This window comes from Phocoena sinus, chromosome 20, assembly GCF_008692025.1.
Source record: "Phocoena sinus isolate mPhoSin1 chromosome 20, mPhoSin1.pri, whole genome shotgun sequence".
Taxonomy (NCBI): domain Eukaryota; kingdom Metazoa; phylum Chordata; class Mammalia; order Artiodactyla; family Phocoenidae; genus Phocoena; species Phocoena sinus.
In genome coordinates this window covers 40690516-40716501 of record NC_045782.1, presented here as the reverse complement: position 1 = coordinate 40716501, position 25986 = coordinate 40690516, and the positions used below count along the sequence as shown (strand labels likewise).

The 25986-nt window shown below is 53.2% G+C and overlaps 1 protein-coding gene across 6 annotated transcripts in view; it reads left to right on the top strand.

The window, feature by feature from the left end:
* Positions 1 to 15274: 15274 nt before the first annotated feature.
* Positions 15275 to 25986, top strand: part of HDAC5 (histone deacetylase 5) — a 34885-nt gene continuing 24173 nt past the window's right edge. For 3 of the 6 annotated variants that reach the window (XM_032616386.1, XM_032616383.1, XM_032616382.1), the window contains exons 1-2: positions 15275 to 15444; positions 20846 to 21056. In XM_032616386.1, the coding sequence (XP_032472277.1) occupies positions 21035 to 21056 (22 nt within the window). In that variant the 5' untranslated portion in view covers positions 15275 to 15444; positions 20846 to 21034. The remainder of the gene's footprint in view (positions 15445 to 20845; positions 21057 to 25986) is intronic. The other 3 variants (XM_032616388.1, XM_032616384.1, XM_032616387.1) reach the window with 3 other exon arrangements.

The following is a 25986-nucleotide window of genomic DNA, read 5'->3' as shown; positions in this document are numbered from 1 at the left end:
AGCGTCTCCGCCCTCTTAAAGGGGCAGGTCTATTTCTATCCCGCCGACACAAAGGCCCTTCACCGCAGTCTTCCGCCCCGGCCTTAAAGGGAAACGAATGAGCTCTCGGTCGCCCCCCAGCGGCCCCTAGGGCCCAATCCGCTTGTTCAATGCGCGCTCAGGTGAGAGCAAGGTTGGGAATTTGGGGCCCATTGCATCCCATCCTGCCCACGCTCCTCTCTTGTGTTAAGCATACTAGGGACTGAGTACTACAGCGGGACTCTCATTCACACCAGAATCTACCCTGTTGCTCTGTCTGTCTGTTCATCTCTCCATTCATCCATCCATCTATTCTTGCCACGCGTATATTAAGCAAGGTATTCTTCGTCGGGCTCTTTTCATCCTTCATGTTTCAGCTTAGATCTCAGATCTTCCCTGTCACCTTATCTCTCAAGTAACATCCCTCTCCCCATCACAACGCTTAATTTCCTTCACAGCATTTTTCATTATTTATAATTGTCATGGTTTACATCTTTTAAAAAATATTTATTTATTTATTTATTTATTTATTTGTGTGTGGTACGTGGGCCTCTCACTGCTGTGGCCTCTCCCATTGCAGAGCACAGGCTCCGGACGCGCAGGCTCAGCGGCCATGGCTCACGGGCCCAGCCGCTCCGCGGCATGTGGGATCTTCCCAGACCGGGGCACGAACCCGTGTCCCCTGCATCGGCAGGCGGATTCTCAACCACTGCGCCACCAGGGAAGCCCAAAAATATTTATTTATTCATTTTTGGCTGCATTGAGTCTTAGTTGAGGCACCCGGGATCTTTCGTTGTGGTGCAATGGGCTGTTCATTGCGTCGCACAGGCTTCTCTCTCTAGTTGTGGCGCAGGCTCAGTAGTTGCCGCGCACAAGCTTAGTTGCCCCGCGGCATGTGGAATCTTAGTTCCCCAACCAGGGATAGAAGCGGTGTCCCTGCATTGCAGGGCAGATTCTTAATCCCTGGACCACCAGGGAAATCCCATGATTTACATCTTTACTGTCTGTCTTCCTCACTAGAATATGAGCCCCATGAGTGTAGGGACCTTGTCTGGCTTGTTCAACTTTGTATCCCAGCACTTAGAACAATGACCCATAGAGTTACTGAATGAGTGACACAGCGACTACTATTTAACAGGCACAGTGCTTGACACTGGAGATGAAGAAATGAATGACTCCTTGTGCTCTCAAGTTCATGAACAAGTCAAGGAGGGAATTCCCTGGTGGTCCAGTGGTTAGGACTATGTGCTTTCACTGCCATGGACATGGGTTCAGTCCCTGGTTCGGGAGCTAAGATCCCACAAGCCGCACGGTGGCCAAAAAATATATAAAATAAATAAAATATGAACAAGTCAGGGAGATACAGATCAAAAGATAGAGTCCAGGAGAGCTGTGCAGACAGATGGGCAGGGGCCCAGAGATCTGGGAAGGCCAGCTCTTATCACTAAAGCCTACTGTGGTTACTGATTCAGCCCAACCTCAGTTTCCCTTTTTGCTTGTCACAAGAGAGATAGTCAGAGAGACAAGAGTTGCATGGTTTTGAGGACTCAAAAGGCAGAAGGAAGGTAGCTGACTCGAGTTCTTAACAATCTGATCTGAACCAGCCATGGATCTTCCCTAGGGTAGCCTGCTTGGTCTGGCCTGACCACTGGGCAGCCTATGGCTTCCATCATTACTCCATGTGGACCAGCTAACCTGTCATATGTCAGAATAGAGGCCAGAATGGTACTGAGAGAGGAAACCTGGACTTCTAATTCTCATTCAAGTTAGGAATTCCTTCAAGGTCTCTGTGCTTCTGAGCTAGAGGACAAAACCCCAACCCTCCCATTTACAGGCCCCCTCTCCTCCCAGGAATCCCAGGCACAGCTCACCCTGGATCTGGGCTCTGTCAGCTCCAGTTGAAGGGACACCACAGAGCCCAAAAAGCCAAAAGGAATAATATCAACTCCTACTCACACCGTAATTTCCATCTTCCAATTTTATTTTATTTATTTATTTATTTTAATTAATTTATTTTTGGCTGCGTTGGGTCTCCATTGCCGCGCAGGCTTTCTCTAGTTGTGGCGAGCGGGGGCTACTCTTCGTTGCGGTGTGCGGGCTTCTCATTGCAGTGGCTTCTCTTGTTGCGGGGCATGGGCTCTAGGCACGCGGGCTTCAGTAGTCATGGCATGTGGTCTCAGTAGTTGTGGCTCGTGGGCTCTAGATTGCAGCCTCAGTAGTTGTGGCGCATGAACTTTGTTGCTCTGCAGCATGTAGGATCTTCCTGGACCAGGGCTGGAACCCGTGTCCCCTGCATTGGCAGGTGGATTCTTAACCACTGCTCCACCAGGGAAGCCCCTGATTTTATTTTTATTTATTTGTTTGGCTGCACTGGATCTTAGTTGCAGCACGCGGGATCTTTGCTGCGACATGTGCAATCTTTTGTTGCCGCGCAGGGGCTTCTCTCTAGTTGTGGCCCACAGGCTCTAGAGCACACAGGCTCAGTAGTTGCAGTGCGTGGGCTACGTTGCCCTGAGGCATGTGGGATCTTATTTCCCCCACCAGAGATGAACCCGCACCCCCTGCACTGGAAGGCGGATTCTTTACCACTGGGCCACCAGGGAAGTCCCCATTATATTGTTTTGCCTTTTAGAATTCCGATGAACTAGGTTCTTATCCTGGGGATTTAGGGAATATGAATCCCTTATAATTGCCCAAAACATCATGTGCCTATGCACACATGCCTTATTCTGAAAGAAAATCATGGCTTTTATTACATTTTCATGGGTCAGAAGACTTTGCCTTGCACTGTCTCAGGACCAGGATACACCCTAACCCCTCATCCCCCTCCATCCCTTATCTTATCTGGATGCCTTACATTCTACATCAGGCCTTACCATCTCCTGCCTGGGCTATCGCCATCCATAGCCTCCTGCATGGTCTCCCTAGTCCAAACTCTCCTCCTTTCTGTCCACTCTTTGAACATGCAAATGGCATACTATTTTTCCACTGTAAAAATTCTTCAGTCCCTCCCAGTCACCTGAGGATGACATATAAAATCCCCAGGGACTGCAATGCCCTGGCATCTGATCCCCTGCCCTAGCTCATCTCTCAACCAATATCCCAGTCAATACCAATCCCTTTCCACCCCACTCATTCTTCATGCCTCATGTCACATGCTGCCTCCTCCAAGAAGCCTTCCTTGACTGCCCCAGGCAGACCCAGGTTTCCTTCTTGGGTCCTTGCACTTGGGGGCTACCTCCATGATAGCTTAGGTCCCTTGTATGCCCTGTATTGCCTTCAAATTTCCCTGACACCTCCCTGCTGGCCTTTGAACTCTTTCAGGGCAATTGACCATAGGGTTTCACTTTTGTGAGCCAGCACTTGGCATGGGACCTGGCACACAGAAGACACTCAGTAAGCGTTTGTTGAATGACCTAATGCCCTTTGTCAGAAGGGAGTGCAAAGGAGTCTAGGTAAATCCATGCTCACTTCCCTGTACAGTACCTGTACTTATTGGAAGCGGAGCCTCACCTTCTTAGACACAAGAGAGAGAACACCTGTATTTGTGTGTGGTGTGTGTGTGTGTGTGTGTGTGTGTGTGTGTGTGTGTGTGTGTGTGTTTGGAGACAGCATGCTGCACTGCCTATGGAGTTAGGCAAATGTTGGTTCGTATTTGACCCTGCTGCTAACTGGCTGTGTGACCTTGACTAAGTTGCTTTCCCTCTCTGAACCTTAGTTGTCCCCTCTATGAAAATGGAATAATGCATCTTCCTCACAGGGTTGCTGTGAGATTAAAGGAATTAATGCATTGAAATGGCTAACTCCATGCCTGGCACATTGGCAGGGGCTAAACAATGTGGGTTCCCTTCCCCCTCTACTTGAGTTTGCAAACCTGTGCTGAGATTTGTTATGGGAACCACAAGGCTTGAGTTTGTATCTATTTCAGCATATTTGCAAGTGTATTTCTTCCTAATTTGTATTTTGATCGTATGAGCAGTTGTATGCGATTCGGGGTGATGATGCGTGTTTATGTGTTTACGTTTGTCTTGGTATGGACAGTGGCATACACTGGAAGTGTGTACACACACTGAGAGTTTTGTGTGGCTGTGTTGGTGGGTGGGTGTTGCATGTTGAATGAGCGTGTGGAATGTGTGTGGAATTAAGTGTGTGTTGTGTGCTACCTACGAGGGTGGGGGTCTGAGTGTATGGGAGTGGGGAAAGGGCTGGTCTGTTTGTGTGGCATTATGTGTGTGAAGGCTGTGTAGACCAGCACCGTCGCATAGAACTTTCTGCCTTGTCCAATAGAGTAGCTATTAATAAGAGCACATGTGGCTACTGAACACTTGAAATGTGGCTGGTGAGACTGAGGAACTGAAGCTTTAATTGGATTTAATTTTAATCAATTTAAATGTAAATAGTCACAGGTAGACTATTGACAGAAACCTCAAACTTGTTCTCCACAGACCAAGTGATGTGCTTCTCCCTCCCTCTTATCATGGAAACCCATCCATCGCGTCCCGACCCCAGCAGGGAAATAGACCCGCTGGAGCCCCGCCCGCGCGTGTATGCGCGTGTGCGCGCGTGTGAGACGTACAGAGGGGGCTGCTACCGCCTCCCCCCAACCAGCTCCCCCCTCCACCCCCCGCAAGTCCCCAGGCGAGCAGTGAATCAGCCTGACAATGAGGTGAGTCATTCATGAACTGCTCTGGCCGACCCAGCAGGCGGGAAGCTAACGTCAGCCAGCCTCCCAGTCCTACCCCGCAACCCCCCGGTGGGATCGCTCAACCCCACGCACTGCAGATGTTGAAGAAACTGACGCGGGCGGATCAAGGCACTAAAGCTCATCTCCTCGGCCCCTCCCTTTGGTTTGCAATCCATTCATCCTCCAGCCCCTTTCTCCCCTCCGGTGGCGTGTGAATCATGACAAGATCTACGCCTCCAGTCCGACACCCACCTCCCCCAAGCCTCTCGCAGACGGTCTTCTTCCAAGGTTGGGAGGTGGGGGCAAGGAGGCTGGACACCTGGTGGGACGCCAAGGTCTGGCTTTGGACGGGAGGCTGACTCTCTCCGAACCGTGGGGGTGGGCGGGGCTCAGGGCAGGCTGCAGCCGGCTGGGTCTCTGCGAGCCGACATCCAGCTTGCCTGGAGCACCAAGACCAACAGGGGTCAGCAGGGAAGGAGTTGGTGAAGCTTGCTGCCTGGAGCACCTGTGGCTGGTGGTGAGGAGGGGATGGGGCAGGGGCAGCAGCATTCCTCTGGTTTCCAGGGAGGTCCCAGTCCCACATAGTGTCTCCCCAGTACCTGATAATCTTCAGAACCTGGTAGATGCTCTCATCTGCCCTCCTCTACCTGTTTCCCCAACCCCCAGCCTGAACCCCGCCACCCAGCGTCAATCAGCCTTCTTCTCTTGGGCTGAATGTCACTTGGGCTTGGACAACTTGGTCCCACGGTGGTGTCCTTTACAGGGTCGGAAATAAATCATCAAACACCTTAAAAATGTGTAGACCCTTTGACAAAACAGCTCTACCTCTAAGAATTTATCCTAAGAAAATAAAAACTGATGTGTGCAAGGATTTAGCTACAAGAGGGTGCATCACATCATTATTTAAAATGGTGAAAAATTTGAAACAACCCAAATTTCCATCAAAAAGGGATTGAATAAAGAAACTGGTAAAACAACACAATGGAATGCTGTGCAACCTTTAAAAATGATGTTGTGGAAGAAGATTTGATGCCATGGGAATATTTTCATGATGTATTACATTAAAAAATTAGATAGTAAGATATTGTATACTGTGTGATACAATTTTTCTTTTTTTTTTAATTAATTTATTTACTTTATTTATTTATTTTTGGCTGTGTTGGCTCTTCATTGCTGTGCGCGGGCTTTCTGTAGTTGCGGCGAGCGGGGGCTACTCTTCGTTGCGGTGCGCAGGCTTCTCATTGTGGTGGCTTCTCTTGTTGCGGAGCACGGGCTCTAGGCACGCGGGCTTCAGTAGTTGTGGCTCACGGGCTCTAGAGGGCAGGCTCAGTAGTTGTGGTGCACGGGCTTAGTTGCTTGGCGCATGTGGGATCTTCTCGAACTCATGTCCCCTGCATTGGCAGGTGGATTCTTAACCATTGCGCCACCAGGGAAGCCCATTTCTTGAAAAAATATGAACATAGGAAAAAGATTAGAAAAGCATTTACCCAATTACTAATAATTGTTCTCATTGAATTATGCACTTAGGAGTGATTTTATTTTCTTCTTTGTACTTCTCTAATCTCCCTCTACATTAAGAGTTTGTGATTTTTGGGACCTCCCTGGCGGTCCCGTGGTTAAGACTCTGCGCTTGCACTGCAAGGGGACATGGGTTCGATCCCTGGTCGGGGAACTAAGATCCTGCATGCTGCTCCACGCGGCCAAAAAAAAAAAATTAAATAAGAAAAAAAGAGTTTGTGACATTTTACAACAGAAAAAAATAATTATTAAATATTTTAGAAAGCCATTTGTGAGGGTGGTAATGGGAATTAACTGTAAATGGGCATTTTATTGGGTGATGAAAATGTTTTAAAATTGGATTGTGTGACGGTTGTACAAATTGGTAAATTTACTAAAAAAATGTTGAATTGTATCCTTAAAGTGGGTAACTTTTTGTTTAAAAACTGTTAACTCTTAACAAAAGCCATTTGCTGGGCTGTCTTCCAACCTGAACTTGAGGTCTAGGAGTAGGGATGCCAGATAAAATATAGGACACCCACTTAAATTTGAGTTTCAGATAAGGAATAATTTTAAAATATAAGTATAAAAATAAATAAGTTTAAAAAAGTCAGGAGCTCTTTATGTAAGTATACAAAATTATTCCTTGTTCATCTGAAATGTAAATTTAACTGGGAATCCTCCCCGCCCCACCCCCCACCCCCCACCCCCACCCCGCCCCCCCAATTCTGGCAACCTTAATCTGGAATCCTTGTTCCTACAGCATCCCTGGGGCAGAGAAACAGACCTGGGGGTGGACATCTGGGCTTGCACCTCCACCCACCCCTAGGGCAATTCTATAGATACTAAGTCTGGGAGAGTGGGATGGGGATCTCAGGAGTTGGAAACGGCAAGGTGAGAGAGGGTGGGGCAGAGATCACTTCCAGTGTAGAAGGTGAGTTCCTTGCTCAGGGAATGGGAGTGGCCGGAGCATTACAGCGGGCCCTGAACCAAGGGGCGGTAACACCAAGGCTGGAGGTGAGGGTCGGGCTTACCCTTTGCCATGCCCTGTGCTAGCTCTTCACACAGGTACCCCACATCCTGCTCTAGCAACCCAGGGAGGAGGAGGTCATTGTCCTTTCTTATGAGTGAGGAAATTCTAAAAGATAAAGTAAATTTCCAAGTTCATATAGCTGGTAAGTGGCAGAGCGTCAGCTCAGGTCTAGGTCTTTACCCTTTCATTGGGGCTGGGTCCAGTGGTTAAACTGATCGCACTCTGGGCTCTGATAACCTGGGGTCAGATCCCTGTATCCTTACTTACTGAGTCTGCTGCTTTTGGCAATTTCCTTATGTCTCCTGAGCCTCAGATCCTTCATCTTTAAAGTGGGGGCAATAATAATAACAATAATAGTAATAGCAACAGGACACTCATCTTGTGGAGTTGGGAGGATGAAGTGAAATGGTGCAGGTAAAGCCTGTTGCCTGCTGCTCCGTCTGTCTGCTGGGCAGGACGAGTCCTCAGTGGGTGTGCTAGAGAGGCCCTACTGCTTGAGGGTGATGGAATGTCCTTTCCAGACATGTAAATCAAGGCCTTCTCATTGGGGGGTCCTCGGTCCGCAAGGAGTTCCCAGGAGAAAGATGACACCGCGATGTCTCTGCGTATGCGGGGGAGACCCTTCAAACCTGAGGGGACCTCATCTGGCACTGTACCCACAGAGTCTGGGTTCTGCCCTGGTCCTGACACTTACTGATTGCTTAACCTCACTGGGCCTCTGTCTCCTTATCTATAAGATGGAATAGCACCTACCTTGTAGAATTGTGAGAATGGTAATACATGTGACAGGCCCTTTCAAAAGGAAGTTGCTCAATAAATGTTTAGCAGAAAGGGGGCAAAATGTATGTCAGGACTTCCCTGGTGGCTCAGTGGTTAAGAATCCGCCTGCCAGTGCAGGGGACACGGGTTCGAGCCCTGGTCCGGGAAGATCTCACATGACGCAGAGCAACTAAGCCCCTGCACCACAACTACTGAGCCTGTGCTCTAGAGCCCACGTGCCACAACTACTGAAGCCTGCGTACCTAGAGCCCGTGATCCACAACAAGAGAAGCCACCTCAATGAGAAGCTCGTGCACCACAACGAAGAGTAGCCCCTGTTCACCGCAACTAGAGAAGGCCCGTGTGCAGCACAAAGACCCAGTGCAGCCAACAAAACAAAACAAAATTTTGTCAACCAAAGACGACTTGCTGGAGGGACACAAATTGGGCCAGTTTGGTGTGGCTGTGGCCCATGCCCCTCCGTGTAGCATCAGTCCATTGTGTCTTGTTCTCTATGGTTTCATGACCTCAGGGCCAAGAGGGCCTTCCAGAATCACAGTGTCCAATCCTCCGATCACAGAGGGGAAACTGAGGCTCAGAGAGGGCAAATGATTTGCCTGAGCTTCTATAGGCAGAGCTGGCCTGTGTCTCCCAGGTTCCCTCCTTCACCACTGCTTCACTCTGCTTCTTGGGGCTCTGTTGTTTCCACAGGATCATAAGCTCCCAGAGGGCAGGCACATTTGCACCCTCTGTCCCCTCCCCGACAGGCACACCCCGCCCAGAGAAGATGCCCTGGAGGGACCTGCAGACATTTGGAATGTGACTGGCCATAACCGCCCTTGCACTGTTGTGCTCATGTGGCCTTGACTCCTGAGTGGGCAGACAGGAACCCCGTATAGTCCAGGAAATCCTGGGCCTCACTTCCAGGTCCCAGCAGGGCGGTGGGGGAGAGGTTTCCTTTTCAGCTACAGTCCCCTGGGCCTCCTGCTCTTCTTGCTGCTAGAGGGGTAAGAAGCCTCTGTGTGGGTCACTCTGGGTCCTGGTGGGTAGCGGGGGTGGAGTTAGGCTGAGAAGCTTTTTCCCACCTCTGTCCCAGGCCTCCTGGTCACCTGCTGTCCTTTAGCAGGTAGCTAGCTGCTATGCGAGGCTCTTGGTCGATATACTGGCAGCTTTTTTCTGCTTTCTCTCTCTACATAACATATATATTAAAGGTACCATGACAAATGGTGGTAGCTGCACCCAGAATTGTCTTTATTTTTAAACAAATTCACAGCTTATTCCAGAAGCCACAGCACTGGCTTTCTCAAGGCTCGGCCATTGCCGAGTGAAGAGACAGTGACCTGCTTCCAATCTCTGGGCCAGGAAGGTAGGAGGTAGGAGGCCTGGGAAAGGACAGAAAGTGTCGAGGGCTAGGTAAGGCTTTCAAGTGAGAAATGACTGAGGCCCTCACCTCTAGCCACTTGTTTTGGTTTTGGTGTTTTAGAGCTACAGCTGTAGAATTGTTAGCTCACAGAGCTGGAAAAATCCTCAGAAGTCATCCGTTCAATTATACCATTTTACAGATGAGCAAAGTGAGGTCCAGGGGGTAGCAGCCTTCCCAGGCACCTGTATGTTGCTCTTCTTCCAAACATCTCAAATAGTCAAGCGTGACTGTATCCTGGATGCTGGCCTGAAACAGGTTTTCTTCTGCCCCAAGCCTGGAGGAGGGGGTCCTGGGAGGAAGGCAGGAGAGGGAGGGGAGGAGGAAACTGTTTTTCCATCTTTCCTTTTCAACTTCACCTGTTGGACCCTCCAGAAATGTCTCCAGCTGGAAGGAAGAAAATCCAGTCCAACCCTCTCATCCTACAGGTAAAGAAACAGAGGCCCACGGAGAGGAAGGGACTTGTCCAGGGTCACGCTGGGAGGCCTGGGCCAAACTCAGGCATCCTGGGGGCAGTTTTCATTACACTCTGCATAGCTCAGTCCTCAGTGACACTCCTTTGCTTTGTGCCTTGGGGCACATGAATTGTTTGCCCTGAAATAAACTCTCTTGACTCTTGAATGTATTGTAAACTGCCCGTGGGCAGGACTGAACCTTAAAGCATGCTGAAGGAATGAAGGTCCCGCCTAAATTCGAAGCCTAGCACTACGCTGGATGTTGTCATCACATCTAATTTGGGATTCTCAGAGGGTCAGGACTGAAAGGAACCTTGGAGAACAGAAGTCCAGTCCTGTTCCCCAGATAAGGACACCAAGGCCCAGATGGACGCATCCAATAGCATACCCGGATGGAGCTGATCCTAGGACCTAGGTTTTCTCATCTCCTGTCCTGTTTTCTTATTTATTTATTTATTTTTGCAGTCCCCAAAATACCTAGCATTGTGCTAGCCTGATAATTTTTCAATGAGCTCAATAAATTCTTGCTAAATGGACTAGAAACAACACGCCTCTACGTACCAGTTGCCCTTGGTAATTGATAAAAGCTTTAAAGAATGCGTATTTCCTTTGATAAATATCCAGTAAATCGGTGTTGCCTGAGTTTATCAGCTCAGTTCTTCCTTGTTCTATTAAATATTTTCCACCCGAGGCTGTATTTAGGCACAGCTGGACTATTTCCACCCCAGGCACCCTTTGGAGGCCGGCAGGGCCACCTAAAAAGTGTTGCTCCACCGGGGACCAGAGCTGTGGGCTGGACCGCTCTGACAAGGGCCACCCCAGAGCCTCTGGAATTCTATCCATGGATCTGAGGCTTTCTATCCCAGGAGAGATTCTGGGTGAGAGTTTGCAGGTAAGAGCACATTGGCACTGGGTGCCCTGTCTGTTCCCCAGGTAATGCTAACTTTATTATTATTTATTTTTATTCGTTTATTTATTTATCTATTTTTGGCTTCATTGGGTCTTCATTGCTGCACACGGGCTCTCTCTAGTTGCGGCAAGCAGGGGCCACTCTTCATTGCAGTGCGTGGGCTTCTCAATGCGGTGGCTTCTCCTGCTGTGGAGCACGGGCTCTAGGCGCGCAGGCTCAGTAGTTGTGGCGCGTGGGCTCAGTAGTTGTGGCACACGGGCTTAGTTGCTCCTCGGCATGCGGGATCCTCCCGGTCCAGGGATTGAACCCGTGTCCCCTGCACTGGCAGGCGGACTCCCAACCACTGCACCACCAGGGAAGTCCCTAATGCTAGCTTTAGGTGCTGTGTGAGTGAGAGGGATGTGGAGGGAGATGGGTGTAGCTGTTGGTTCCGCAGCATTCACCGAGCAGGGAGGAAGAGCAGGGAGGAAGGTTGCTCTCTGTCCTGCTCCAAGAACTGGCCAGGACATTTCTCATGATTTTAGACAGGAGTAGCCGCTCCCAGAGCCCCTGGCACTGCTGCTCACCACTCTTTTTTTTCCCCAGCCCTGATGCCTCCTTCTCAAAGTCCAGTGGTGCTGCCAACCTGTCAGGCTATAGGTTAAACACCTGGCTCTCCTCCAAGATTGATTTCCTTCTACCAAGAGGCCAGATTCACCACTGGGTCCCAGGGTCAGAAGTTTTCCCATCAGCTACTAGATCCCATCTGCCCGATCATTCTAAATTGGGAAACTGAGGCACTGGTTAAGGAGACAACCCTGTGACTCCTGTTTCCATGGTGAATGGTCCTGGCAATGGCCCACCCCAGGGACTCATAATAAAAGATAGTTTTATTCTCTGTGAGACACCCTAAGATCCTTAAAGGCCGTTTCATCTCTATATCTCCAGCACCTATCGTTTGTGCTCAAGAAAAGTAAGAAGAATTCATGTGGAATTACTTAACCCCACTTACCAGAGAAGGAAAAATCTGAAGGCTCATCAGGGCCCCATATGGTGAATTCTCCTAAGTTCTGGGGCATTTGGCCACGGCGGGGACAAGGTGTTGATCTCAGAAACCTACAGAGAACAGGGCTGGAGAGCCGGGCTTGGGAGCCCAGCTCCCCCAGGCCCTTTTCCTAGTATTTGGTGGGACAGCCAGAGAGACATGGGTCTCAATCCTAGTTCTTGCTTGCATGAACTCTGTGACTGGGCAAGTTATTTAGCTTCTCTGAGCCTCAGTCCCTTCATCTGCGGAATGGAAAGGGCCTGGCCATAAGACAGTTACTGACATCTATCATACCACATGGGGAGATTCTTCCCCATGTTCTGAGATCTTGAGAGAAGAAATTCCAGAGTCTTCAGTGTCCCTGAAACTTTATCTGCTATATGTCAGGTGATGTGCTAGGTGCTGGAAAGGCAACAAAATATATATGATCTTACGGCTTTTCTCAAGTGGCTCATACTCTGCTTGGGGAGGTAAAATATATGCACTGAAAAAGCAAAATCCCAACCCAACCTAACCACCCAAGAGACATCATAAGATTGCACAAGAATGACAGGAAATGGATGGCACCATCATTACAGGATAGAGGCAAGAAGACCCCTGTCTTGAAGTGACACAGGATGACTTTGTTGGGGTGGCCTTTCTGCTCAGAGTCCACAGTCAAAAAGTGCTTATCCTAAAAAAAAAAAAAAAAAAAAAGTGCTTATCCTGGCTAAGTCATTTAACACTCATTAGGGGAAGAGATGCCATATGCCATAAATAGATGTATAGTTACAAATTGTTATCAGCATCAGTGAAAGCATATGTGGGCTTCCCTGGTGGCGCAGTGGATAAGAATCTGCCTGCTAATGCAGGGGGCACGGGTTTGATCCCTGGTCTGGGAAGATCCCACATGCCACGGAGCAACTAAGTCTGTGAGCCACAACTACTGAGCCCGCCTGCCACAACTACTGAAGTCCGCGTGCCTAGAGCCCATGCTCCACAACAAGAGAAGCCACCGCAATGAGAAGCCCGCGCACCACAACAAAGAATAGCCCCCGCCCTCCACAGCTATAGAAAGCCCACGCAGCAATGAAGACCCAACGCAGCAAAAATAAATAAATAAATATTTTTTTAAAAAGGAAAGCACATGTAACAAGAGGATCTTATTTAATCAAAGGACCAAGGAAGACCTCTTATAGAAAGGGATGTTTTTTTGGATCACGCCCTTGCAGCTTGTGGGATCTTGGTTCCCTGACCAGGGATTGAACCCAGGCCCTTGGCAGTGAAAGTGCAGTGTCCTAAGAAGTTATATTTAATTGAGCTCTATGGATGAGTAAGAGTTAGCTCGGCAAATAGAAGAGGGGAAGGGAGCATTCCAGAAAGAAAAAACAGCCTGTGCAAAGGTCCTGGGGAGCAAGGGACACACTATTCACGGACATGAGAGAAAGCCACAATGGCTGGAGTATAGAGAGCTAAGGGAAGTGAGGTGAGGTGGGACCAGATCATGTAGAAGCTTCTAGGCTGTTTTTTATCCAAGTACGAGAAGTATGACCAGCTGCAGCAAAATTCCCTGTGGTACTTACTAAAGATGAAGATTCTAGGCCCATCCCCACCCCCACCTCTGTCACTGGGGTTCCGGAATCAGCATTTTGAACATGTTCCTTAGGTAATTTGTGAGTACCCTAAAGTTTGAAAACCACTCTTCTGGGACAGATACAGATTTCGGTGACAAAATTGGAAAGGTTTTAAGCCCTCCCTTGATTAGATTTGTGTTCTAAAAAGGTCATTCTGACTTTGGGAGAAGGCTGGGATGGATGTGGGGAGTGGACTGACTGGTTGGGGAGGCAGCTATAATATCTCAGGTGAGGCATGATTTGGCTTCAGAAAAGGGGTGGGGATGAAGACAGGTGGGACCTATTCATGAGATACTTTGTAGGAAGAACCTTTATCATTTATTACAGAACATTGGGCTTCCCTGATGGTGCAGTGGTTAAGAATCCGCCTGCCAGTGCAGGGGACACAGGTTCAAGTCCTGGTCTGGGAGGATCCCACATGCTGCGGAACAACTGAGCCCGTGCGCCACAACTACTGAGCCTGCACTCTAGAGCCTGCGAACCACAACTACTGAGCCTGTGTGCTGCAGCTACTGAAGTCCGCAAGCCTAGAGCCCGTGCTCCGCAACAAGAGAAGCCACCGCAGTGAGAAGCCCGCGCACCACAATGAAGAGTAGCCCCTGCTCACCGCAACCAGAGAAAGCCCGCACACAGCACCGAAGACCCAGTGCAGCCAAAAATAAATAAATAAATATATTACAGAAACATTTATATAGTCACTTTTTCCGATCAGATAAGTAACACATGATAGCTGCAAACTTTCAGCTATACAGAAAAAGATAAAGAGGAAAGCAAAGGTAAATATTTTGCATATATTATAGGCTTTTTGATATACAAACATTCAGACATATGGATCTAGTTTTTTGTTGTTTATAATAATGGAACAATTCTGTAGTACTTGTTTGATTTCTGATTTTCAAGAGAACCGTATACCTTGAGCACCTTTTCAGGTCAATATGGACATATCTTTTTAAATGTCTGGATCTGGATGGTATTCCTCTGTATGGATGTGCCTTAGTTTATTTGCCAATCCCCTACTGATGGATCTTTAGGTTGCTTCCAACTTTTCACATCATTAGAAGCGATCTCTTTCCTTCTATACTCAGTTTTGAACACAACAATATTTATTTCCTTAGAATACATTTTCGTTAGTGGAATTACCGGGTCACTGACAAACCACCTAGGTTCTATCACACATACTCATATTGTGTTCTAAGGGGAGCTGTAGAAGAGGATAGCACCGAAGCCAGGGACCGGAAGTCTTCCCTTTGAAGGCCTTGGACTATTACTACATTACAGCTCTACCCTGGCCTTTCCCATTCTTTTTTTTTTTTTTTTTCTTTTTTTTTTTCTTGGCACACATTTAGCGTGTGCGGTCGGAACTGGCGGGTTCGAGACTTGTCCCAGACATCCACCCCCAGCCTGGACCCCTAGCTGGGGCCTCCACGGCCCTCCCAGCCCCTAGGAATCCATCCCCAGTTCCCCTCCCCCACCGCGGGAGGGCGTGTTAGGGAGCCGCTTAGGCAGGCAACGATTGCACCATCCACGGTTTGAAAAGGAAGTGGAGGAAGCGCAGGCAGGAAAATCATGCATCCCAAACGCCGAGCCCCCAGCAGCCAGGCCCGTACGCCTGCAGCGCTCCTTCAACCGCTACTCCCAGGGCTCCTTCAACCACTACTCCCAGGGCTCCGATCCCTTGCCTTCCTTCCTCTCCCCAGCCCAACTCTTTGCTGGGTACTGGCCCTTTTAGAAGCTGTCACGGTGGCGCTGTTGGCCCCGCCCGGCGGGGAGGGCCAAGAAGGAGGGGAGGGGTTGCTGGTGGCTGAAGCTGGGGGTGGGGGTGTGTGTGGGGGGGTGGTCTGGGTCTATTTTTAGCTCCGGGTCGAGTCACGTGACGGCAGTGACGTCTCGAATGTTGTTGTTGGTGGCGGCGGCGAGCGGAGCCGGAGGAGCCGCCGCAAAGATGGAGGAGCCGTCGAGGAGGTGCTGCCGCTGCTGCCGCCGCCGCTGCTGCCGCCGCCGCCCGCGAAGCCGGAGCTCGAGCCGCAGGGGGTGAGCGCGCCCCACCAGCCCCGATCCCATCTCCCCCAGGCTCCCCGGACTCGACGCGGCGCCCCCTCCTCCCGCCGTCGCTGCCCGCGGGCTCCCCGAGCGCGCGTCGCGCTCCGCGCCCCCCTTCTTCCCTCCCGGCGCCCGGGTGCCAGTAGGCGCCCCCCGGGAGCATCGCCAGCCGGTAGCCGGGCCTCTGGGTTACTGCGCGCGCCCCTCCCCGCCCCTCCCAGGCAGGGGCGCCTTCCCTGCAGGTAAGGGAGGGGCCCGTCTTCCCGCTACCTACACCCCCAGATGGCCGGGAGACCGGCCGGGAATGTCTGATTTGTCCTCTCCCGGGAGACGCGTGGTGCGTTGCAGGGCGTTTTGAGCCCTGCACCCGGATTCTGTGCAAAGCCCTCTTCGCTGGACACCCTTTCTTGGTACTCTGAGGTGAGGGGCGCTGCCCACCCCACAGCGCTTCTAGCCATACCTCAGAACGCATCCTTGATTTTGTGTCCTTGACATCCGTGCTTGAGGAGGGGGCCTGCGGGCCCACCTCACTTCTCTCTCCCATTATTCTCACCCCCTCCCCCGTGAGGCGTTACTGCGTTTGTTCCCACCCTCTTCTCCCGTCTGACACCCTGGAGCCAGAGAGAGAGAGCTAGGAGATGAAAGCTGCCCCCCTTCTTGTCTGGGGTGGAGGCCCCCCATTTTTCATCCTGGGTCTGTATCTCACAGAGAGAGGGACACTGCCTGTGCCTTTTAACTTGGGTAGGCTGCTTCCCCACCCCACCCTTCCCTGGGCCCCTGGGGAAGATGAGAATTGGCTGGGTGATAAGTAATTAATCTGGGAGTCTGGTTGTGGGGAGAGAAGAGGGGAAGGTGGGAGCACCCCATTTGGGGGAGGAGATGACCACATGATGTCCCCCGTTGGCCTTCTGAGATGAGGTGTGTCCCTAAAGAGGAAGGGTAGCAGCTGCAGTTGCTCTTGGAGGTGCTCAAGAGACCCACCACTCTGACAGTGACCACTGTGCTTCTGGGGCCTGGAATGAGCTTTGGCGACTGGGGGTGATGATGGTGGTGACTGGGTTCAGGGTCCAACTGGGAGGGAAGGATGGAGCAGACCATAGGAACAAAAGGAGGCAGGGGGTGGGAGATCAGGAGTCTTAGCCAGAAGGACCCATGACCAGACTGCTTTGCAGGACTGGAGCCTGGAGCTGGGTCCTGCCCTGGGCCTCCTCAGGTTCAGAGGATGTAGGCAGGGAGGGTCCTCAGTTCGAGTTCCAGGCAACAGGGGCCCTGAGCCTATGCTGGCTGTTTAGGCGCTGGGCTGGGCTGGGCTGGGCTGGGGATGGTGGGTGAGCCATGTTGGGGGCTGCCTGCTTCTTCATTTCAGTCTTCCTTCCTTCCTCTTCCTCTTAAACACAAAGCTTGGGGAGCCCTTAGTTTGCCTCCTGCCCCTTCTCTTGAATCTTCTCTTTGCTCTATCTCCCCTTGGACTTGGATCTGGGCTATGTCCAGACAAGGCAGGGTGGGCGTCTCTGAGTTAGAGGGGTGGGCCCCTAGCATCTCCACTATATGCCGGGAATGTATGCCTGCCAGGGGCCAGAGAGACCTACCAGGTGCAGTTTACTTGGGGGCAAGGATGGAGGACATGTTAGCTCCGTGCCAGCCTCCCCTTCCCAATATATCCTCCTCTGTGGCTGGATGGAGTAATCTGGGGTGGGGGGAGGGCAGCACTATCACATGCCCCACCCACTCTAAGTAGCTGCAGAGACAAAGGTTTGCATTCCCTTCCCTAGGGGTGGCATCTTAGCTGTGTGTTTAGAAATGGGGGCTGGGGCTGGGGGGTGGTGGTGTGGGGCGGGGAGTTTGTGTTTCTGCGGGGGGGAGGGGGCATCAGCTATAGGAGCTGGGGGGAGTGCAGTTGGTGCCCAAGTACCAGCTGCTCTTTAATAATTAATTCTTCCTACTCACATCCCTTTGAGGAGGGATGTCTGGAACACGGCATCAGGCTCAGCCAGCCTGCTGGAGGACGCACTCCTGTTGGTGGGGGGTGGGGGAGAGACGGCGAGGGGGTGCGGTTCTTGGCATTTTTGGAGCACTGTTGCTTGCTCATGAATGAAAACCTGATGCAGCCCGTGAGGGGGCCTATTGTAGCCGACTTTGGCTAATTAAACTTTCTCTGCCTTTCTTCTCCCCCACCCCACCTCACCCCAGCCTCGGCCCCAGCCGTTTCTTGGATGGGGACTCTGTCTGGTAGTGCTGGTGAGGGGGTACCGTTCTGCGTGAGGTTTTAGGGCAAACAGACCCGGTCTTCTGCCCTTTGCCTCCGTCTTGCCCCTCCCTCCCCTCTCACCCCCACCCCCCCCACCCTTTTTCTTTTTCTAGAAATAGCAGCCTCCTCCATCTGGCTTGTGCAGATGCCTGGAGCTGCGTCTGAGCAGACAAGCAGAAATGGGCCGATTGCAAAAATGAATTTGTCAGCCTGGGGCCTTTTTTCCTCCCCTGTTGCCCTCCCCCCTCCGTTAGTCTGGGCCCTGGACATTCAAGTCAGCCATCCCTCTTGGCTCTGATTGCCTGCAGGCTTCTGGTGGGCCAGCTTGGGGGAAGGCACACGGCCATGGAAGCTTTTGGAGGCTGGGGAAAGCGATCAGCCGTGGCCACGGTCAGGAGGGGTCAAGATGAGAGTTCCTTTGTGCCTTGGGATGGGATATCTGGGCTTGTAGCTTTCTGATGACGTCTTTGGGGCACATCTCATATTGTGAGCAGTCTCAGGCTCACAGGATTTGGTTCAGACAGCTCACCTGGCTGCCTTGACCTGGGGACAGGTCCCCAGCCTCAGTGCTCAGGACTTGGGCCTGCCTCTAGCAGGGCCGGAGCTGGTGTGCTGGCAGAGCGGCTGCCTGGTGGTGCTGGAGTTCAGCTTCCTTGAGGGTCAAGATACCTGCAGGGCAGCATTGTGAACTTCTGGCCTTTGAGGCGTTGCATCCTCCTCATGTCCCTCACTTGGCTGCCCTTCTCCTGCCACCCTCTGCCAGAGTTTTTATTGCTCGTGAATGGAGTGCGGGGATATTCCCCTAGGGTTTTTGCCTTTCCTCCCCGGCTTAGCCATGAGCTTGTAGGGTGAGATGCAGCAGGTTACCTGCCGTCCTGGCTGGAGGTGGGAAGTGGGTTTGGATCCTGGAGTGGGACAGAGGTCTGACTGGAAGAGAGAGTTCTCAGGGGATGGGGCCAGGGCCCTGGGGTCTGCCTACTTGTGATGTCACGGAAGCCGGGCTACTCACTGGTTTGGCATCGAAGTGCCAGGAGCCACACAGCCCTTGGTCCCTGACTGCCCACCAAGACCTTCCTATAACAAATGGTCAGCAGTGAGTTTCTCTGGCTGAGGAGGCACCCAACAGCTCAGGTTTTAACCATAAAGCTGCCCTTTCCCCTTGCATGGCCCTCCTTAGTCAAAAATCTATACCTGTCCTGTCTGTCCTGATTAGACGGTGGATGCTGCTTTGTTTCCCAGGGAGGCTTGATGGGGGTGTTGGCAGACACTCTCCACAGGTGGATGGGGGTCCGGGGTCCTGCTGCATCCTGCAGGGTGGGCAGGAGTGCAGCCTAACAGAGTCCTGAGCCCCTTGGGAGTTCTAGGAGCCCCTCCCTTCCTCTTCTCCCCAGGGGGTGAGGAAAATGGGGGCTCAGGGCAGATCTTAACGTAGATTGTGTACCATGGAGGCTCTGCCCCTCCTGAGTGCCCTGTTGTGGAGGTTCCTTTCACTAAGGAGATGGGCTGAGGCACTCGGGCTGCTGGGAATCGTGGGAATTTCTGAACCTGTGTTCCCCAGCCCATGGGAAAGGGTGTGAGCAGGGCTGGACGCCAGCCCCGGGGTGGGCATGGGCTGAGCTGTCTGCCCACGCGGGCCCTGCCAGGGCACCAACAAGCCCACCTGCCACCTTCCTGAGCTTGGCCCCAGTCCTGCGCAGCCTCTTTTGTCCTTGCCCCACACCTGTACCTGCTGGGAGCAATTCAGCCCCTTCTCTCTGCCTCCTCCCACCTCCCCATCTGAGTGCACCTTGCTCCAGCTACAGAGTCCAAACCTAGGGGGCAGCAGGCCTAGGAGGACTTGAGGTCTTCCTACTCTGTGCATGGCATACGTGTGTGCATGTCTGTGTGTATGTTCCTGTGTCCCTGCCGTGGCTGACTCCTGCGCTCCTCGGCTCCAAATGGACCCCACACCTGGCAATCCTTGAGAATGCAGAGCTTACCGAGAATTTATCCTGCCAGGAGGTGGGCTGTCCTGGGCTGGAGCTGATTGTCTCTTCCTAGTTTGGGGAGCAGAGTTAGGGTTTAAATCTCGGCCTCATCGATCGCTTCCAGCTACCTCGATTTCACTGGGTGTTGGAGGGCCTGCCTTCATCTGGAAGAAAACGAACGAGATCGTGTCTAGGGTGGATCGTGGACTGTTTAGGGATGGGCCCAGGTGGGTGCGTGTGTAGTGTCTGAGGCTTGAGGACTAGCTGTGGGGCTGGAGCGAGGTGGGGAGCTGGAGAGGTGGGGACAGGTTGGCAAACTCATGGTCCTGTAATACGGGGACATCCTCTCTTACTATATTGGCCTCAGCGGGTATACTGCTGGGCCTTTTGGTGCCTTTGTACAAACTGGAAAACGGTGTCCCTTATTCTGGGTGGATTTAGCCTGTGTAGCTTGGCAGGCAGAGCAAAGGCTGGATTTCAGACCTCGTTGCACAGGGCACAACCTATACAACACACACAAGGCCCTGGGCTTGGGCCTTGGACCCCCAGTCCAGAGGGCACCGGATGTGGGATGAATGTCTCTGTCTTTCGAAATTCTTGGAAACAGCATGGTTAATGGGTAAAGGAAAAACAATTGTTGCCCTCTTTTTTCTGACCTGTTGTTGAATGGGGGAGACCAAGACAGAAGCACATCACGTTTCCAGAGTTGGGTGGCACAAGGATCAGGGAGTAGGGAGAAGATGAGAGTCCCACCTCAGGCTACTGGGGCTGGGATACCAGTCTCTCCCTTAAGTTCTGCGAGGGGCTCCAGATCAGCCCTGCGTCTCCCCACTGCCCTGGACAGAGGTCAGAAGCACTTACCCTGCAGTTTCTCCTTTGGTGAGCACCATCTCCCACGTCAGGCACCCTTGGGAGTCTGTGAGGTCTCCCCACCTGGCAGTGGACATTGTCACCTAAAAAAGGATTTTGTTGTGGCTACTGTAGCCATTTCCCTTCCCTTGAGGGCTGACGTCCTCACCAATTAGAAAGAGAAGAAACCAGGGTCTGGTCCAGTTCTGTGCCCCTGGGCCCATGGCCCTCCCTCTCTTCCCTAGGTGTAACTGACAAGCTCCAAGGTCTCCTTTGACTCTCAGATTCCAGAGTTGGGGACCTCTAACCCTGCTCCATCTCTCCCCAGGGATGCCGTTCTGAGTGCCTGACTGCCTCGCCCCGAAGGATGGCCTCGGATGGGCGTTAGAGGCACAGCGGCCCCGGGCTCCTGTCCCGTCCGTCTGTCTGTTATCGTCTGTCTCTCTTGACATCACCGCAGCTCCACCCCCTCCCGTCCCAGCCCCCAACGCCAGCTTCCTGCGGGCCCAGAGCCGGCATGAACTCTCCCACCGAGTCGGGTAAGAGCTGGGAGGCTGGAGAAGGCACCTGGGGTGGCTTTGGATGTAATGGGCTGTATGGGTATCCAGCCCAGGCCAGCTGCCCTTCAGGGTCTGAGCCGTAAGGGAACAAGGGGTCAGGAGTGGAGAATCATCGTGAGAAAAGGACAGAGGCAAACCTAAAGTGATTGACCATGGGGTAGACCTGAAACTGATGGGTTGACGGTCCAGCCTGGCCCTGGGAGGGCATGGGTTCAACTCTGTCCCCAGGCCTGCCCTCTCAACTCAGGGGCCTTCAATTCCGTGCCACCCTGCCCTGTTCACCAAGACAGGCAGGGCTGAGGGGGATGTGTGCCCCTGAACCTCTGCAGGCGGTCCGGGGATGATGTTGGAAGAAGTTCCCTATGATAGCTGAATGTCCAGCTTCCTTTTTTGTGGTGGTGTCCTCTCTTCCTGGTGGAGTGTTTCTCTGTGTTCCTTACTTTATTCTTAGTGGAGCTTTGCAGGGCCTTCAGCCTTAGCCTATGTTGGGATATGTGATATTGGGGTGGGCATGCAGTGACATGTTGGCGGAGGAGACTTGGCTCTCTCCTTTGAGTCCAGGTAGACATGCCCTGGACATGGGAGAGTCCTAAGTTGGGGTCTCTGAGGTTTCTTATTCCCCTCTGCTCGTGGGAGCCTGCCTAGTGCTTCCAGAAATAGTCTATGGGTGGGACTCCAGGCAGCTTTGTGTACGGGTGGGTCTGGGTTTGTGCCCATGAGGGTGTGTCCAAATGGCCTGAGCTGGACCCTCAGGAGTTTCACAGGGGGGTCTTGGGTCAGTGTGGTGAGAGTAATAACTGCCTTCTCTCCTTGGCTGTCTCCTTCTGCACAGACTTAAAGGATCAGAGTCCATCTTGCTCAACTTTAACCGCCCCCCCCCCCACAGGCCATCCGGTCACTTAACATCTTTTTCTGTAGGGGTGGGAGCTATTTCTGCTTCTTTAGAGATAGGGAAACTAGGGCCTAGAGACCAAAACCCACTTGCAGGATGGTACTGAAGCAGCACCAGGGAGGAATCCAGGCCCCTTCGCCTCTCGTTCCCTGTCCTTGCCACCGTGCTCAATCTCATGCTTCCTGTTGTGAGGCTCCCCTGCTGGCGACCTGTGGCCCTGACTACAGCCCCAGGGCTTCCAGCAGATTCGATTCAGGGAAGCCGAAGCTGGCGGGATTGCTTGGCTTTGTGACCTTTGTTTTGGTCAAGGCTGTGCCCCCTCCCCTTTCCCTTTCCAGCATGACATACCCCGGGCACAGACAGAGTAGAGAGCCAGCTGGAGGAGGCTGGGCTCCTGAGACTTAACCAGGTCAGCTTTGCCGATGGGCCCCCTCCCGCAGGGTCTGAGGGTCCCCCTCAGGTCCTCCCGCCTCTGCCTGCCTCCATTCCCCCTGCAGGGGCTGTGCCAGGTGTTAGACGTGGAGAGGTCTGTGTGACTCTGGTGCTGGAGGGGGGCTGCCCTGACTTCCTGCTTCCTCCTCTGAGGCTGGGCTGGCGAAGGGAAGGAGAGGCCTGGTGGGTTCTCATCAGCCCCTCGGCCATCTCAGCTGGACACTGCCCCTTGCAGGGTCAGTTGTGCCCGGCAGGGGTGCCAACCACTCCCTTCCTGAGCTACCATGCTGACCTGTCCAGGAGCCACTTCCAGTCACACCGGGCCTGGGGTCTAACCCTTGGCCAAGGGAACAGGAGCCTCCCAGAGGCATCCGTTGGTGGCTTGGGGAGGACGTCTTCCAGCTTTGGGCTGTTATTCCCTTACAGTGAAAGGCTGAGATAATCAGCCTCAGATAGATCAGGTCAGTGGGTTGCCTTTCCACATGCAGGTGGTCCGAGTACCCCCTTGTAGCCACTGGTGCCAGGGCTGGCAGGGGCTGGAGGTATCCATCTGCGCTGAGCCGGGCCAGGAGGGGCCTCGAGTGGGGCCTGTGGAATTGGCCGTGCCTCCTGGCTAGCTTTCCCGCTCCCCCCAGCAGGGGGAGATGCCGTCTTCTCGTGTTCAGGAAGGAGGGAGGAAGAGAGGGGGCCAGAGATTGAGAAGCTGGTTTTAGGACTGTGGCCAGACCTCAGAGCTGGGATCGTCGTCATTGTTCAGGGCAGCGCCCTGAAGTCTTTCCCACCGAGTTTTCCCGGGGCTCCGGGCCTGGCTCGCCCGCTTGTGGAGTTCCAGCTGCTCTGGCCCAGGGAGAGGGCCAGCCTCCACACAGCCTCCCCCTTCGAGGGGCCCAGCATCTGCCATTCCCAGAGCTCAGGGTGGCATCTGGGCTGGGGCTGCGGGCGTCCGGCGCCTGGCAGAAGCCTGGGAAGTCAAATGAAACCATGAATTGTAGCTGGGCGTCCACATCCCGGGTAGACACCTCACAGGGCGCCCCGGAAGAGCGTGAGGCTGTGGGGCTGGGGATAGAGATGGGGATGAGAATGGTTAGTACCCGAGGCCTGGGTGCCCCGGCCCCTGAGCACCTCCCACCCCGTCCCGAGACTCACTTCTCTCTCCTTAGGGCGCAGAACGGCAGGCCTGGGTGAGGGGCAGTTTCCCTCCATTTCTCTCAGTGCAGGAACTTTCCTGTTTGGAAAAGAAAAATAGAAGATGGTCCATCCCAGCCTTCATAGCAAACAAGTTAGTAAGAGAGCACATTCCAGGTGAGGGGTGGCAGGTAGAGATTTGGAGAGATTTACTTCTGGGGCTCAGCCGTCCTCCCCGGGGAGTGGGAGCTGATCCACTTACCTCTGGGCTGGGCCGAGGGCCAGCGTTTGACCTGATTGGCCTCTCTTGCAGTCTCGGGAGTACAGGCAGAGCCACTGATGGGCTGCCCGCTTCCCTGAGGAGGCCACGGCCTGGGGTCTGGCTTCTCTTCAGGCAACAGGGGACTTGAGGAGCGAGGCTTTATTTTCATTTCTGCTCCCCTTAGTGGGACTGAAGGACTGACAGAATGTGCCCCTGGCCAGCCTGGAAGAGCTGCCCTGGGGCCTGGGCCCACTCTGGTCACCGCCCTGTCTTCCATGCTGTTGCCCAGAGGAGAGGGCAAGGGTGAGGCTCGAGCCAGTCTGTGTGGCGACAGGGCCCCAGGAGAGAAGGTGGCCAGGTTCCTTAGCCCCAGCTTGGGAGGGAGAGAAGCTTCATGACAACACCTGCCTGCCCAGCATCTCCCAGCTCGCTGCACACTTTCTCTCCTTCCCTTTCCTGGCTGCCCCCTCCTTTCTGGGTGACCAGAGAAACTGGGGCATAGGCGTGGGGTGGAGCCAGGAACCTCGGCGTCGCGCCTCCCAGCCTTGGGCTCTGCCTCTGAGCCCCCAGGGAAGGCGGAGAAAGTGGGTCAGAGTCGGCGTGGGGCGGGGGGTCTGGGAAGTGGACTCTGGTGTCCCTTCTCCACTTAGATGCCCCCGCTGGCACACCTCTGTGCTCACTATAGATCAGGATCTGCCCCACTCTCCCCTCCCCTGTCCCATCATTCCAGAGGGATTGAAGGCTTAGCACGGGACGTCCGGAGGAGGCAGGGTCAACCCTGAGGGGATGTGCAAGATGCCAAAGTAGGTGTTCACATTTTTCCCAGACTTGGTCTCAAGAGATGGTTCGGCCAGCACCTGGCATGGGACCTGGCGCACGGCAGCTCCTGGGCGATGCTGACGGGCTCCAGCATGACTGGGCTCCAAGGGCAGGAGAGAACCGGAGGGCAGGCAGGCCCTATGTCTCCAGGACCCCAGGGCAGCTGGCACCCCACACTCCATCTGGGGTGCTCCCCGGCCAGCCCTTGGCTTTTTTACCGTGCACAGAGCAGACTTTGCTTTTTTCTTTTCGGTCAGGCCCCCACTCCAGCCTCTTGAGCCCAGGAAGTGGGAGCCTTCAAGAGCTCAAGGAGCCACATTAGGTTCTCCTCCTCGAGATTTAGAGGGTTAGGAGGCCTGAGCCCAGCCTCCAGGGGAGGGAGCAGAGTGAGCAAGGTCATTGCGGCACCAGGGAGGGGTCGGTGCCTGTTCCTAATGAGGCTCCTGTAACCCACGCTTCGTGGGTGCTCTGTAAGGTTTGTGGGATGACACATGGGAGAGCTAGATGCGTGGGGATGGAGAAGAGACATGAACCGCAAGGAGAGGGGCTATAAAGCGAGAAGGATTGAGATTAGACATTAGGAAGACTTTGTTGCATGACTTGAATCTCCGAAGAAAAAAAAAGACACTTGTCCCCATCCCAGGCCTCCTGTCTTATTCCCCTGGAGGATTCTGGGAACTACACTGAGGATTGTCTGGCTGTGTCTGACACTTCACTTCCCACTTCAAGCTGTTACTGGAAGTCATAGTAGCGCTGGGAACTGCCCCGGGTCCCCGGCTCTGGCCACCTCTGGGTGCCCAGTCTCCTGGGTGCTCCCAGCTTTCCTAAACAGGGAGTTGTGTTTCCTTAGGTTTCTGACTGCTCCACGTTCTGGGGCCCCTGCTTTTGAGTCACTGTAACTGATGATTTCCTCTCTTCCAGAACAGGGCTGCCCTACCATACTCTTCTGTGCCTGGGGCAGGCAGAGAGAGTCAGGACAGGGCTAGCCAGCCCTTCTGGTTGCTTTCAGCGTGGGTGGGTGGAGTCCTGGCTGGGAGGGGCTGCTGCCCCCAGCTTTCTGGGTTCCCTTGAGTCTGCTGCCTGTCACCTGTTAAGGAGACCTTGACCTGCCCTTCCGTTGCTCTTGAGAGAGCCTGGTTGGCTAGGATGAGATTGGGGCAAGGGGTGCTGAGCAAAGTCCCCAGACCTACCCTGAAATGTCTACCAACTCCAGAGCCCTGTGGGGAGCATTGCTCCATCACCAGTTTTCTGGAGTCTGCCCTGGCTGAGAAGCTGAGGCTCCAGAGCTTTGTTTTGTTCCTGTTGACCTCCAACTCCCTCAATATACATCTTGCCAGCCAGTCTAGGGCCTGGGAAAGCCCACCTCTGCCACTTACCCA